General features: G+C 34.6%; 1 protein-coding gene across 1 annotated transcript; it reads left to right on the forward strand.

Annotated features, from left to right (window-relative positions):
* The first annotated feature begins 9,808 nt into the window (after positions 1-9,808).
* Positions 9,809-11,974, forward strand: LOC133336882 (N-acetylgalactosaminyltransferase 6). Its single transcript, XM_061545155.1, has 3 exons — positions 9,809-10,404; positions 10,472-11,240; positions 11,303-11,974. The coding sequence occupies exons 1-3, from the start codon at positions 9,809-9,811 to the stop codon at positions 11,972-11,974; spliced, it is 2,037 nt and encodes a 678-aa protein (XP_061401139.1).
* Positions 11,975-17,093: the final 5,119 nt, after the last annotated feature.

The raw sequence follows: 17,093 nt of genomic DNA on the forward strand, positions 1-17,093 counted from the left end.
CAGTGATATTATATATCAATTAAACTTCGTTAAAAAGTACATTTGTTGAAAATTTAATAATAAAAAATAAAAACAAAAAATACATTTGGTCTGTTCCCGTACTGCATGAATCTACTCTCTGCATTATTATGGCTATAATGTTTTAAGTCGGTTTAAAGTTGTGGAACTTCACACACGAATTAAAAACGATTTCATATAAAAGAAGTGGAAAATGTTTCAGAGCTGGGGTTTTTACTAAACCTACAGGGGTTTTTTCTTTTTATTTGTTATAGCTAATCAGCTGATTTGATTCCTCGTGTCAATTTCGATATAATAAATTTTATTTTTAAAAAGAACCCAACAGGGAAATTTAGAAGTCAATAAATTTGTTACCATACTTTATTTAATGAACTCTCATATTCAATTTACTGCGCTAAACCTAAAAAGTTCCTATCAAAATTTTCGTTACATAGCCGGCCTTCGATCGGGGAAATTCTTAATTATAGAAACGTAATAAAATAGAAAAGTAATAAATGGTAACAAATAGTATACAAATTGTTTTAGCGTGAAAGGATCCTGAATATTTTAATTAATATTGCAGTTGGAGTGCAAGATTGAGATATGTCGGAAGTTTTGAAAATTCGTCCTTATGTGTGCTAAATGGTACTAAAGTTGGAACAAATTATATTTAAGCGAACGGATAGAGATTGAAAACATACATTTGAAATGAAGATTACAGAATTAAGGTTGTATTGGAATTTCGTACTTATGGAAACACTAAATGGTACTAATATGGTACAATTCGTTTTGTGTGAGCGGAAAACTAAAATTTGGAATTAAAATTACGGGTGGAGTGTAGGATGAGACATGGTGAAAATGCGTTGTTATATGTACTAAATGGTTTTAAGTTTTGTGTAATTTGGAGTGAAGGATAGAAATGGAAAACTTATGTTTGAAAATAAAATTACTGTTAAAGTACAGAATTGAGACAGTGTTGGAAATTTGAACTCATAAGTACGAAAAGTACTAAATGGTACTAAATATGTGGAATTGAGGAAGTTTTAGAAACTCGTATTTTCGTCTACGTAAATTTGGTGAACGGATAGAGCTGGACTGAAGTAGTTTTGGAAATTCGTACTTATGGTTAGATTGATATAGGTTTAGAATATAAATACGAAAAGTAGAATGGTACCAAATCTGGTACAATTTGGCTTTAGGTAAACATACAGGTCTTAAATTTGGACTTACAATTACTATTAAAAGCAGATTTGGAATATGGGTACAAATAGTACAGAATGGTACCAAATCTTGTACAATTTGGTTTTTAATGAACATACAGAGCATGAATTTTTAGATTTGGACTTACGATTACAATTTAAAATCAGGATTGAGGTACTTTGGAAATATGTACTTATGAGTACAAAAAGTACTAAATTTGGTACAATTTGAACTTTGGTGGAATTAAGGTTATTGTTAGAGTGTAGGATTGATGTAGTTTTAGAAATGCTTATATATAAGTATAAAAGTTACTAAATGGTGCTAAATTTGGAATAATTTGTATTTGGTTGAATCCTGAGAATTGGAATTAAGATGACTCTTGAAGTGTAGTATTGAGCTATGGAGATAACTTTGGAAATTCGAATTTATATGTACGAATAGTAAATAGAATAAAAATGCACTAAATTTGGATTTGGGTAAAGGAGAGAGCTGGAAATCTAAAATTTGGTGGTTGTGGTATAGAGGTAGTCTTGAAAATGTGTACTTATGTGTTCGAAAAGTACTAAATGGAACTAAATGTGGAACCTGTACGTAAATATATAATTGGAATTCTAATCTATTGTGTAATGGAAATAAGGAAGAGATTTCGGAAAATAGTTCTTTTGTGTATGAAGAGTACTAAATGGTAATAAACATGATATTAGATGTAGGAATAGAGGTGGAATTCAGAACTATACTACAACAAATTATACAGTATTCACCATGGTACAATTATAAAAGGTAACAGCAAATCCCAGCTGATTTGATTCCAACGTAATACTAGTGTCAATATGAATTTGACAAATTATGTTTTTAAAAATCACCCAACAGGAAAATTGGGAACGCATACAATTTTAAATTGTTCTGTATTAAATGTGCTCCTGTTTTCAATTTACTCAATCTGCCTGCTGGGAAAGTTTGAGGAAGCAAATCTTTCTTCAAGGAATAACTCGCTATTCCCAGCATTTTCATATGTGTTACACATATATATGGCAATGGCTCAATTATAGGAAAGATGTGGAATAGATAGAAATATAAATTTGATAGATTTTCATTCATGTTTTTCAATTTTTATTTTGAGGATTCGAAAATATTTCATTTTCAAAATAAAAATAATTTGATGATAATTTGTTTGTTTTTTGACATTTTTGTCAAATGAGTTGACACTAGTAGAACTTACTACAACAAATTTCCATGTGGTTGTTGTATCGTTTTTTGTACAACAACACTTGCTGTTACCTTCTATTATTATACCATGAGTATTCACGACTTCCATATGAAATATTAGGTTTGTCTGGTTACTTTTCCAGTAACATTTATTCAGTAAGTTCTAGTTCAGAGAGTAAGACGTTTTTACTCTCTTTTGCGATAATACTGAGAAAAGTAAACAGACAACATTTAGTAGGATTTAGCAAATAAATAGCTGATTCAAGAAAACATTTAATTTGCGCCAAAATAAAAAAAAAACAAAGGACAAACACAATTATTTGTATTGCATTTAATATTAAAAATAAAATGAAAAATAAAAGAAAATTTGATTTGGTATGTTCCCCGGGAACATTTAAGCTTCCTGCATCAATACATTGCCCTCTATCTGAACTTGCCTAAAAATATATAAGGAATTATTTTCTAATTTAATAAAACTTTGCATTACTTTCGAATTTTCTTCCATTTTCTGTAATTTTTATGCAACTTCAGTTCAAATTGAAGTTTGCAAAATAAAAAAAAAAATGTTTGGAATATTTTTTGTGTTCGGTCATAAAACAGCTGATCCAAAAAATGCTGAGTTTGGAAAATCTTACTGGATAAAATTCTTTCAGTAAACTCCAGTAAGTTTATTATTGTTGAACTGTCAAACTTGCTCTCTCACTTGACTCTCTTTTACTAGATTTTTGGGTAAACAGACAACATTTAGCAATGACTCAATTACAGAAAATATGTGGAAGCGATATAATTCTAAATTTAATAAATTTTCATTCAAGTTCTTCAATTTTTTCAGAAAAGTTCAGATTTAATAGAATTTATTGACATATCGTATGTTCCAGGATATATTAATACGGTCAAGCAGTAGCGAAAGTCAACTGTTTTTTATGTCTAATGTCAAAAATTTGGCTCTTTAGAGCAGCTGATGTCTTGATTTACTGTCAAAGTGCGTAATTTCTACTTGGATTCGATGTGCAGTGTTGCCAACCATTTGAAATATTACATAGAAAAATTTGCCAGATAGTCGAGACAAAAAACAGCGGTTTTTGTTTTGATACATCACCTTATTATTGCATCATGGTCTAATGCATGATGCAATAATAAGGTGATGTATACCAACAAAAACCTTTGTTTTTGTCTGGATTATCTGTCAAATTTTTCCATATAATATTTCAAATGGTTGGTAACACTGCACATCGAATTCAAGTAGAAATTATCCAATTTGACAGTTAATCAAGACATCAGCTGCGCTAAATGGACTACCTATTCATTGTGCCATGGTCTAATGTAAAAAATTTTGCCTTTGTTTGGGTTTTCATAAGGGAAGTCAATTCACAATAATGGATTTTGACTGCAAACTTGGGAAGAAGCTGATATCCAGCTGATTAAACAATGTTACCCTACCATTTGGAAAAAAACCTACCTAGATGCTTGTTATGTCAGAATTAATAAACACTAATGCCAAAGTCGTTGTGTTCATTTGAAAAATTTTTTCATAGTACTAAAAACGTGAAAAATTAATGGAACGTCCTGTTTTCCTCAAAAAATCGAATAGAAAATACATTTTTGTTACTGACCATAACAAGCCACAAGAAGGGAAAATTATATTTTGTGTGGTGACTTGAATGCATAGTACAATAATACAAGGTATGGCAGCTTGAGGTGAATAACAAGGAAGCAACTATGCACGTGTGGCTTCTTCTGTCAAAAATAAAATAAATATACGCAACAAGTGTTTGTGTTTATTTGACATTTTTTTTCAAAACAAATCTAAAAACGTGAAAAATTAATGAAAGATTATGATTTCTTCCCAAGATCCAGTAGGGAATACCATCAAATGTTTGTTTCATCTATGACAAAGTAATTACTTCCAGACGAACATGTTAAGAATGTAATTTTCATTTCTATTAAATTTTAACTTGCTCTCTCACTTGACTCTCTTTTACTGGATTTTTGTGTAAACAGACAACATTTAGTAACATTTGGTAACAATTGTTACCAAATATCGAGTTAACAGACAGAGCTATTATTGTACCATGGTAATAATTATACCATGTTTGTATGTTTGACTAAAGATATATAAATTTTTATCATTTTATCTTTTAGATGAATAAAATGAGACTAATTTTAGTCACTATTTTAATCGTTTTTGGGAAAAAATCGTAGCCCTAATGTATACGTAAACAATAACAGCTGACATATCAACTTTATATCATTTTAATACTAGGGTACATTTACACAGCATGTTTTACGAAAATCATAATTTATTTGACATATATAAAAATATAAATACAACTTAAATGACGATTAAATTATGATTTATCATGAAATACATTCAGTGTAAATTTGGAAATGGAGTCCATTTAGAAGGCGTAGTCTAAACGCCCTACGACCACTAACATTTTCGAAGCACGACGCACACGCTTCGAAGATGGCTCAACGGATCTATTCTGCTTACCCCTTTAGTGAAGACGGAGATTAACAATCGCCCCTTGTCAAATGGTCCAATTCTTGCAACACGTTATGTTCAAAAACTAATTCCGACATAAGCCGTCCGTTATGATTTAAGTAGCACTCCTATACTATACGTCAATGTTGAAGTTGCCATTGTACCGTTGTTTATTTAGTGTCATCATAACAATCAACCCGGCAAGACTGATTTATTTTACGGAGTAGTGCGGCGTGTTTTTAGTTAAATTAAAAAGTAATTATTTAGACAACGAATATAAGTTTTTGTCTCGCCTTGCATTTAGTTAATAAAATACACGTAGGTGTTCACCAATTTGATAAAACAATCGCATTAAATCTTCAAGAATGGTATTTGTAGACGTGTTCTTATTCGTAATTACATACATACATATACAACAAATACAATGTGTAAATTAACTAACTCGACCCCTCCAACCAACATTTTGTATCACCAAAAACTCTTTGTTATCGTAACAAATTCTCCCGTTCTAAGAATGCTGATAAAAACCGTCGTACTTAAATGATAAAAAAAAGAAGTCAAGAATGAAAGTGCTGGTATTTTTCGAATACCAGATATGCACAAAAATTAACGTGTAAAAACCTGTTTCTGTGTTAATATTTAAGGTTGCAAATGAAGTGGTTTTCATTGTTGTGGGATGGTTTATGATTACCGTCTATGGGTCACCAATATAAGAACTTTATAAACGACGAATGTTAATGACCGACCCGCAAGTATTTATTTTGTGGTCCGTAATAATCTGGGCTTAACTCTAGTTTAGTAAAAACGATCAGATTTTTCTGAAAATTTTTCCAGAGGTAGGTATTTTTAGCCTAATTATGGGGATATCTTTTTTTCTTGGGGGACGTACCCGGTTACCCGGTTATTTGACCCGGAAGTTCGGGTACGGGTACCCGGTTATATCAGGTTCTACGGATCCGGTTAATATAATATGGGTATCATTTTAAAGGTTATAAAAATACCTTTCCATTGAGTGGTAATATGATGGGGTATTTTTGAAAAACTCCCTAAAAGTCGAACTTGGGCCCATTATAGTACCTCTCTAACCCAAACTCAAATGATAGACCACAATTTGCCCTTTCCAAAATGGTGCGATATGTGGCTGTATCTGTTGTGGATCAAAAGATATGGGCCTTAGAACCCTACAAAAACAAGAAAATTCTGTCGCGTAGCCGGTGTTGGTATCTGTCCATAGGAGAAAGTTTAAATCCCCGGCCGAAGGCCGGCTACACAAAAAATATTCTATTTAGAAGGATTTTCTGCCGCGTTAGCCGGTGTTGGCATCTGTCCATAGGTGAAAGTCTTAAATCCCCGGCCGAAGGCCGGTCACCCAAAAAAATATTCCATTTAACAAGAGATTCTGTCGCGTAGCCGGTGTTGGTATCTGTCCATAGGAGAAAGCCTTAAATCCCCGGCCGAAGGCCGGCTACACAAAAAAATATTCTATTTAGAAGGATTTTCTGCCGCGTTAGCCGGTGTTGGCATCTGCCCATAGGAGAAAGTCTTAAATCCCCGGCCGAAGGCCGGTCACCCAAAAAAAATATTCTATTTAACAAGAGATTCTGTCGCGTAGCCGGTGTTGGCATCTGTCCATAGGAGAAAGTCTTAAATTTTCGGCCGAAGGCCGGCTACACAAAAAACATTCTATTTAGAAGGAATTTCTTTCGCGTAGCCGGTGTTGGTATCTGTCCATAGGAGAAAGTCTTAAATCCCCGGCCGAAGGCCGGTCACCCAAAAAACCCCATGCTATTTAAAAGGAGATTCTGTCATGTAGAAAGATTTTCCTTGTTTTTATAGGGTTCTAAGGCCCATATCTTTTGATACACAACAGATACAGCCACATATCGCACCATTTTGGAAAGGGCAAATTGTGGTCTATCATTTGGGTTCTGTTTGGAGAGGGACTATAATGGACCCAAGTTCGACTTTTAGGGAGTTTTTCAAAAAAATCGGGGACCAAAACCCAGTTTTTTGACTATATCCCCAAAATGGTTTGAGATAACCCCATCATATTACCACTCAATGGAATTTTATTTCAATTTTTATAACCTTTAAAATGATACCCATATTATATTAACCGGATCCGTAGAACCGGATATAACCGGGTACCCGTACCCGAACTTCCGGGTCAAATAACCGGGTAACCGGGTACGTCCCCCAAGAAAAAAAGATATCCCCATAATTAGGGTAAAAACACCTACCTCTGGGAAAAATTTCAGAAAAATTTGATCGTTTTTACTAAACTAGAGTTGTTCCATAATCTGAAATAACACTATTGCTGAGTCGAAGTTCTTCCGAGATATTTTGTGTATATATTGCTCCGGAACAAACTAATTTGCATTAATGAAACAGTTTATAACAATTTCATTTAGTATGTTCATGTTATATGAACGCAATAGACTTATGGACGTAAGGGAATAAAATGCCACATCCGCTACCGTAAATCCGAACAGTTTTATACACAAAAAATCCTTGAAAACTTAAAATACTAGGAGAACCTAGAATATATTTTTTTAAAAAAATTGTCAGCAAGCAACATCATGCTCGGAAAATCGTTACCCGCAGTCATTTCTTAATGTGAGATAAAGTGGAAGATATTGTAGACTTATCAGAGGATGGTACGACGGATGTACTATCAATGCGATGATTGCGACATTCCTGTCTAATCCGCACATGTAATCATTAATAATATTATCCTATCGTGACATACCTATGTGACTAATTTTATTCACCCTGCAAAGTTCGCCAATGGAAATTCAATGTAAAAAATTACAGCTAATTCAGTTAAAAACGTGTTCAAACTCCCAAAAATATCGAATAGGGGAGAGTTCAGTTATATGGGGCTATCTGAAAAAGTAGACCTATAGTTAGGTTAGGGATGTACGGTTGTTAGTAACAACCGTCCACTCGGAGACTATGTCCATTGTGATCATCCTTTTTTACCTGCAAGGAAAAGAAAAGAGAGAGTGGAAGAGCAAGGAGAAAAGAAAGCGAGAGAAGAATAGAGGAAGAAAGGTTATTTGAGCCATGTCAAATTTTTGACAAAGCCTAGGATCTGGATTGGGTCTATTTTAGAGAAGAAGAAGGCTAGATTATCAATTAAATATCTTTCAAACTATTTAAGTCTTCTGCTAAACAGCGATGGACATTTACAGAGGATATGTTCAATTGTTTCTAGTTCTTCTTCGTCCTATCAGTGCGAGGGAATTCCACAAAATTCCGAATAATAAGAACTACCGTTATATGGAGGCTACCCTAAAAAGTGGGCTGCTATCGATCATTTTTGGTAGAGAGATTTCCTATCCAATGGGAACACAAGGTACCAAATTACAGCTAATTCGGATAAAATCCCTGACAATTATCCCAAAATAAGGAATATTTGGGATTAACGTAATATAGGGGCTATGCCGGAACGTGGATCTATATAACATTTCTATTTTCTGTATATACCATTATTAATACCAAATATCCATTATATATACCAATTTTTTGTTTGTTTTTTCTTCCAAAAAGTTCATCATATTTACAATTTTCAGTCAGTTCGCGTTGAGTATTTAATGATATAGATCCTGGATGATATTTTAATCCAAAATTATATAACTTTTGCAAATTTCATTTAACGAAAGAGTGTAGCTTCCTAACTTTTCAGATACAAAACTATTATATAAAGCACACTCAATATTAATATGTGAATCTGTCATATAGGGCCATGTTCCATTTAATTATTAGTTGAAATTTATTGATTGAACGTTCTATGTTTATCATATCAGTACAAAAAGAGCCCGAACACAAATTTCAACCACTCCTCAAATATCAACAAACTATTTTTTTTTAATGCAAAATGTTCCAACTAGCTTTTCTTGAACACACTGTGTATTTATAAATGTAGACATGACTGTTGGTGACGTTGACGTTTTAACCTACATAAATTAAACTAAACTATGCCACTTGCAAAACAGTCCAATGTGTATTAAGGTGAATGCGCGTTTTTTCGCCGCAGTACGGTTTTTTGTATTATCTAGATTATCCATAGACTGGTTTGGGTAACATGAAATATGGTTTTAAGATGGATTTTAAGTGACGAAAGCAGATAAATTATTTATTTTAAAAAACAATTTTTATTTTATTTGTTTAAAATGAATGCTTGGGCAGTCTAGAATAAGAGAATTTTGAAAACATATCGATATAAGCATGGTGCGATTATACAAGGTAGGGTTTTGTCAACAAATATTAGAATAAATAAAAACAAATGCAACAAGCGGTTAATTGTAACATTTTACCAAAAACGCGTCCTTTTTTTAATCGAGTTAGGGATGTGATTTTCATATTGATTTATTCACAAATCATGGATTTCTTCTTACCAATGTTGCAAAATCCATCTTTAAATAAATGAATTTTAGAATATATTTTACTACATTTTTCAATACATCACATACACAGTCACACATTTTGTATCTGACTTTGACATAACAACCCACAATTGGTCCGTTCCAGAACCTGCAAGAATGTCCAAGTTTTTACTGCGATAACAATATCGCATCAAAAATTGCCGACACCGATTAAGAGCTGATGCAATAAAAACTATGCAATCGGCATACCCGAATCTTGATAAATACATACGACATATTCATATTCACTTCATAAATATTTTGTTTTCCTTCGTCTGACGCTTGATGTTAACATTAAATTACATTCATTTCTCAAACGTTGGAAAATTTTTTAATGTGTTAAAGGAGTAATTTGTTACTTGTTTTTCTTATTTCAATTCTTGTTCTTTTACATTACATTTTTGTAATTGCAGGAAACCGCTTTAACGTAAATAATAAAGGATATTAATGAGGCGGTAATATTGAATAAAAAACCCTCTAAACAATTTAGATAATGAGACGGCCAAATATTAAATGGCTGTTTAAAACGGCATGCCTACTAATTATTGCCGGAACGCTATTTATCCTTATAACGGGATATCTTTCGGCCAGTCCGTATACAAATAAACCCTCATATATACAAAAGCCAAATGCTGCAGCACAGAAATCCTTGGGTCACAATGACAGGCATCATCCTGTGGCAGATTTAGTGGAACAACCAGTTGGACCGGCTCCAGATGAGCAAAGACCACCAAAAGTGGCTCCTGTCGAGCAACCGAAAATAAAACGTGATGACAATAGCAACGACAACGATGCTGCCAACAACGATATATTGGAAGAAGAGCGACAGGAACAACAAGGCGAAATGCAGCAGCAACAGCAGCCACAATTGTTGCCACCTAGCCACACAAAGAAGGATTGGCACGATTATACTGCCATGGAACGTGATGCCAAACGTGTCGGTTTTGGGGAACAGGGCAAGAGAGCCTATAACAATGACGAATCCACTAAAGATTTAGAAAGGAAAATGTCGCTTGAAAACGGATTCAATGCCTATTTATCAGATATGATATCGGTCAATCGTTCAGTGCCAGATATACGCAATAAAGGGTATGTCGTCTTACAAATAGATTATCTTGTTCATCCTGAATTATTAACAACCGAGGTTTCCTTTCAGTTGTCGGAGTAAACTGTACGACAGCGAGCTATTAACTGTTAGCGTAGTTATTCCATATTATAACGAACACTTTAGTGTCCTAGTCCGTTCCATACACAGTTTAGTGAATCGCTCGCCACCAGAGTTGCTCAAGGAGATTATATTGGTCGACGATTTTAGTGATCGGGAATACCTTTTCAAGCAGCTTGATCAGTATGTGGAAGAAAATTTTCCACATCTCGTACAAATTATACGTCTAAAGCAACGCACTGGCCTGATTGGGGCACGTATGGCCGGAGCTCGTAAAGCTACTGCCGATGTTTTGATATTTTTGGATTCTCATATAGAAGCTAACTATAATTGGTTGCCACCATTGCTGGAACCTATTAAATTCAATAAACGCACTGCCGTATGCCCCTTCATCGATGTCATCGATCATAGTAATTTTGAATATCGCGCCCAGGATGAAGGTGCTCGCGGAGCCTTTGATTGGGAATTTTACTATAAACGCTTGCCTTTATTACCCGAAGATCTCGTGGATAGGACCAAACCGTTTAAGAGCCCTGTAATGGCAGGTGGTCTCTTCGCGATTTCCAGAGAATTCTTTTTCGAGCTCGGCGGCTATGACGAGGGACTGGATATATGGGGCGGTGAGCAATACGAGCTGAGTTTCAAAATATGGATGTGTGGCGGTGAGATGTACGATGCACCATGTTCGCGTATAGCTCACATATACCGTGGTCCTCGCAATAGTATGCCAAGTCCCCGTAAAGGCGACTATGTTCACAGAGTAAGTAAATCGGAAAACTTATTTTCAAAATAAATTTTATCATTGGTTTCATTGTTTAATAGAACTATAAACGTGTAGCAGAGGTGTGGATGGACGAATACAAACAGTATTTGTACGAACATGGCCAGGGAATATATGAAAAGATCGATGCTGGCGATCTAACCGAACAGAAAGCTATACGAGAAAAGCTTCACTGCAAATCGTTCAAGTGGTTTATGGAGAATGTTGCATTTGATTTGACAAAGGTATATCCACCTGTTGAACCGGCTGATTATGCTTATGGCGCAATTCAAAACGTGGGTGCGCCTACGTTGTGCGTTGATACATTGGGAAAACCTCGACATTCAGAAATTGGTTTATATCCATGCCACGAAGAATTGGAAAGGCCGCAACGTAATCAAAATTGGGCTCTTAGTTGGCATAGGGATCTGCGTTTGAGACGAAAACTTGACTGCTTGGACGTACAACAGACACACAAAAATGCCCCAGTTTGGCTTTGGGATTGTCATGGTCAGGGTGGCAATCAATTTTGGTCTTATGACAGAGATCATAAATGGCTGGTACATGGACGCAATCACGGCAGTAGCAAGCGCTGTTTGGAAGCATCCCCTAAAGATCGAAAACTTTATGTAAATATCTGTGACGAAGATAACCTATATATGCAGTGGAATTTCGGAGTGGTAAATAATACAGCATTAGACAGTTTTTGGGATGATATTCCAAGCTCCCTCTAAAGATCCATCGTGATGGTAGCGAGTATAATGTCCAATGTACTTAATAGCTCAACTGGATGTCGCAGATTCCTCCATATTAGTCTAGTATATCATATTAGAATACATGTATACGCAAATACATACATACATATACGATATATGTAAATATTTTTTAACGCACAATGTAAACGTCGTTTCTAGTGTAACACAGGCCACGTTTAAATGCCAAGTATTTTATTAAACATTTCCATGATTGCCAATTTTCTTTTTTTTCCCTAATTTTAAGTCTTTGCAAAATTCCACTACATTATCTAATAAATGTAAGGAAATATGCCATGTGCAATTAGTTAATCATATTGTTATATAGTGTACACATAAAAAGTCTCAATAAAGCAATAGAATTTATATGTCATTATATCAATCAATTGAAATTGAATATTATTTGCAGGTATGGATTAATGGAAAAGTTCGAGTTGAGAATTTTTGTCATAGTGGATTCATTTTCTAATGTATTAAATTCGATCTGACAAATTATGGCGTTACCAATAATATGACGTGACGTACAAAAATAATGAATTTATCCATGGTGTAAAATTTTGTAATAAGTCCGTATTAAAGTGATAAACGTAATCAAAGGACCACATTGAGAAATTATAAAATGATTCCCCTTTAGGAAAAAATATATTCAGACATAACATCCATTCAAATGCAATTTTGTGGTGAATAATATCGGCCGAGTAAGTCACATTTTTTACAATACTGCTGTTGAAAACATAACAAGACAATGGAGTCGACCAGGGAACAAAGGAACTTCTACAGGACTTTTCAATCTGAGTGTGTAAGTTATATTAATCTGATTTTTTAACACAACATGAAGTCTAATATAGAGAACAATTCTGCATCATTAGCTCAAATTCACCATAACATATAGGGGGAGGGATATTGAAATTCTCAATATTATACTTACGGGGTCGTGGAAGGGATGTTAAACAGCTGATCCAAAAATGGCTGAGTTTGCAAAATCTTACTGGATAAAATTCTTTCAGTAAACTCCTGTAAGTTTGTTGTTGTTGAACTGTGAAACTAGCTTTCACACTTGACTCTCTTTTACGGGATTTTTGTGTAAACAGACAACATTTCGTAAAGGGCCCCATACACTATACATCATGCCGTACAGCATTTATCATAGTATGTGTTATTTTTTGAAAGTTTATTTATGTATGTGTGACACACACAACCCAGTAGTTCGAGTAACTGGTTATGAACTAGTTATTTTACTAATTACCTGTAACTACCACTAGTTACCACATCATGCCCTAGACTGGTGAATTTAACATGGGTATGTCATTGGGGAAGTCAATTATCCCCTGTCTGCGTTACCAGTATACATTCATTTCGGTAGTACAAAATGGCAGTACATTTACCTAGTTACGTATATATAACAAAGTAGATTGTATAACAGTTTGGAATATTTCAAATATTTTATAAAATTAATTCTGTATACATATCTTTATTTATTGATATTTATTATAATAGAGTATTGTATACAATTATACGGTTTGATCCATTTGTGAATCCCCAATTCGCTTCTCTTTTGTCGCCCTAGTGCTTTTCAAATCTGTCTTCCAGGAAATATAGAAGTCTCTGAAGAGAAGATTGGGATTGAAAATTAAAAAAAAAAAACTTAGAAGATTTATATATTATCATAGAAAACTCACCTTTAGAAAATCGGTAGAATATCTCTTGAGCAGTTATTGATGTGTTTCGGACATCTATGGAGCGATACCTCTTCCTGTATCGTTACTAAATATCAACAGAACACATGTAAAATTTAATTTGAAGGAACCGCTTCTAACCCTTTGTGTGTTCTCTCAATCTGAATGGTCGAAACCTTTAGAAAACCTGGAAAGTCGATTCATTACCCTTTGCATTACCAGTAACTACTGAATTGGAATGATATACTTAGACAAGCTTTTCAATCGACAAATAAATCCAACAGTCTACTTTATGTTCCATTTTTGGATATAAAGTAACTAGATCACTAAGTAACTAGCTATATAACTATGTAATAGAAGATAATTGATATTTTTTGAACAACTGGGAATGCATGAAGAAAATCAAAATAGTTTTGATTTTGAAAATGAAACCCTATCAATCTGGTGAATAATATTCATTTTGAAAGTTGTCAGTAAATAATTTTGTGTACAAAAATAATAGAATTGTGACGGAATAAAAAAAACAACTGAATTTACGACTCAAAATGTAATTTTTGGGACAAAAATCGATTTTTTGGAATAGTGATTGAAGAGTTTGCCATACACTAGTCAATCTCGCATATACACAAAGGGGTTCATCGGCATGACGGCATGATTTATAGTGTATGGGGCCCTTAACAATGTAATGTCTATGTTGATGTCTAAAACATGCATTCATTTAATCATTTAAATAAAATAGCATTTTTTTTTAAACGGTATAAAATATATATATTTTTAGTATGTGAAACACATCTAACTTCCAAATCATTTTTACGAAAAAATGGATACGATGCAATACTTTCTAACCATCCAGATGATAGAGCGCATGACGGTTCGGCTATACTTATACGGAAAACTATCTACAGGCTGCAGGTGTGAAGATAATATTCGATAACAACACATCCATATACTCGGTATACTATCCACCTAGATTGTGTTACATATGACCGATTTTTAAAAAATATCGGGAATAAATTTATAGTTGGTGGGGATTTCAACGCCGAACACACCTGGTGGGGATCTCGTTTAACCACATTGTTTAACTCAATAACGAGATTTTCTATCTCAGTGGAAGCATGCCAAAATGATAATGGTACTGAAACCAAATAATAAGTTTGCTTCCAATAATGTCAAAGATTATTTCAGAAGCGTATGTCTCCGATTATTGAAAAACTGAACATCGTTCCTGATCATCAATTCGGGCTTAGGCATAGACATGGAACTCTAGAGCAATGTCACCGGGTGGTGAAAATAAAAAGAGAATCACTAGAAAATAAAATGTATTGTTGCTCTGCGTTTTTGGATGTTAAGCAAGCGTTTGACAGAGTCTGGCATGCCGGATTACTTTTTAAACTGAAAAATTTGTTACCGACACCATTTTACTTATTGCTCAAATCATATCTAAATGAACGTCGCTTTTATGTAAACGGAGATGATTCTGAGATTGCAAATATACAATCTGGGGTGCCGCAAGGGAGAGTAATGGGCCCAGTTCTCTATACGATATACACTGCTGATATGCCTGTAAACTCTGATGTTACCATTGCTACGTATGCTGACGATACAGCTATCCTGGCAAGTTGTTCCAATCCTGCAGAAGCCTCAATATAGTCCAAAAACACTAAATTGCCGTCAGTTGTGGTTTAACAAATGGAACATCAAAGTTAATCCTGACAAATCGTTAGAAAAGAAAGTTGCACATCTCTTACTTTAGATGGAGTTACAATTCCTACTTCCCATTGTGTGAAATACCTTGGATTCCGAATTGATCGCCGACTTACGTGGAAGGAGTTAAGGAGTTAAATTTAATGCTTATTTCTAATTTCAGCAATGGAGATATCGAGCCATATTCGCCAAAAAAACGTAACCCTCAAATTTGAAATTTTACAGGAGAATGTTTGTTTTAACAAATTCAGATTTAAAAAAGATACTATTTTGCAATTTAGAACTATAGTTTAAAACAAAACTATTTTATAACAAAACTGTAGTTCTAAATTTTAAAATAAAAGCTTTATTAAATCTGAGTTTATTAAAACAAACCTTCTCCTGTAAAATTTCAAATTTGAGGGTTACGTTTTTTTTGGCGAATATGGCTCGATATGACGACAGCAAGACTAGACAGAGGTTCCATTTTGACTTTATACTTAGCTATAATCTCAGAATTTGCAATAGAGGCAATACACCAACTTTTGTTAATAGGGTGAGAGGTGTCTGAGAAATGTTCCTTTTCGGATCATAGACTCATATCCTTCCAGATTCCTACCTCTAGAGCTAAACAGAAACCCTATAGGAATCCTCGGAAAACGAACTGGGATAAATTCAAAGCTAAAACAGCAGTCTCTTTTCGGGATCGTAATGATCTCAAAACGACTGAGGATGTTGAATTAGCTGTGAAAAATGTCACGGCCACTCTTCTGAAGAGCTATGAGGCTTCTTGTCCTCTAACATACCCTGGGAAGAAATCTCAGCCGGTATGGTGGTCCCAAGACCTTGCAACCTTGCAGAAGGCTGCAAGGAAAGCTTATAATAGAGCTACTAAGACAAAGCTCAGTACAGATTGGGATGTTTATAAAAGACAATTCAATAGGTACAAGGCCGAAATCAAGGAAGCTAAACGTGAGTCTTGGGTCTGCTATAGTGAGTCGATCGAAGGAGTCAACGAAGCGGCCAGATTCCGCAGAGTACTATCTAAGGATCCAAAATCCATAGGAAGTATTAAGCGAAGTGATGGTACGTGGACAAACTCTGGTAGTGAGACTCTCGATCATCTATCATCAACCCACTTTCCTGGTTGTAAGGACTATAGGGAAGATGCGCAGTGTGTGCATCAGCCTACAGTTCGGACGAGGGAAGAGGAGAAGATGATAGAAGATACTATAAGATACCCAAAACTGATATGGGCGATAAACAGTTTTCAACCCTATAAATCTCCTGGTCCAGGTGGTATAATACCGGCCATGCTGCAACACGCAGATGACATTTTTAGGGCTTGTTTACTTCTGTCGTACATACCAAGTCTATGGAAAGAGGTTACCGTGACCTTCATCCCGAAAGCCGTGTTATAAGTTACCTAAAGACTATAGACCGATTAGCCTTTCTTCCTTTCTAATAAAAACTTTAGAAAGGTTACTAGACTCAGAAATTAGAAATACCATTGACAGCATGTAATAAACTTATGGAAAAGCAGAATTATCAACTCATACTTAGGAGAGAGTTCCGTGAGGAAATCTGTCAACAGAGGCACACCTCAGGGAGGAGTACTTTCCCCCCTTTTGTGGCTTCTGGTGATAAATGAGATACTTATGAAATTCAATCATCTCAGGATAAAGGTTGTAGCCTATGCCGATGATGTAGTCTTGTTGGTTGGGGGTAGCAATGTGGCGATG

This window comes from Musca vetustissima, unplaced genomic scaffold (assembly GCF_032173495.1).
Source record: "Musca vetustissima isolate MV318-11 ecotype Yass unplaced genomic scaffold, APGP_CSIRO_Mvet_v1 utg62833, whole genome shotgun sequence".
Classification (NCBI taxonomy): Eukaryota; Metazoa; Arthropoda; class Insecta; order Diptera; family Muscidae; genus Musca; species Musca vetustissima.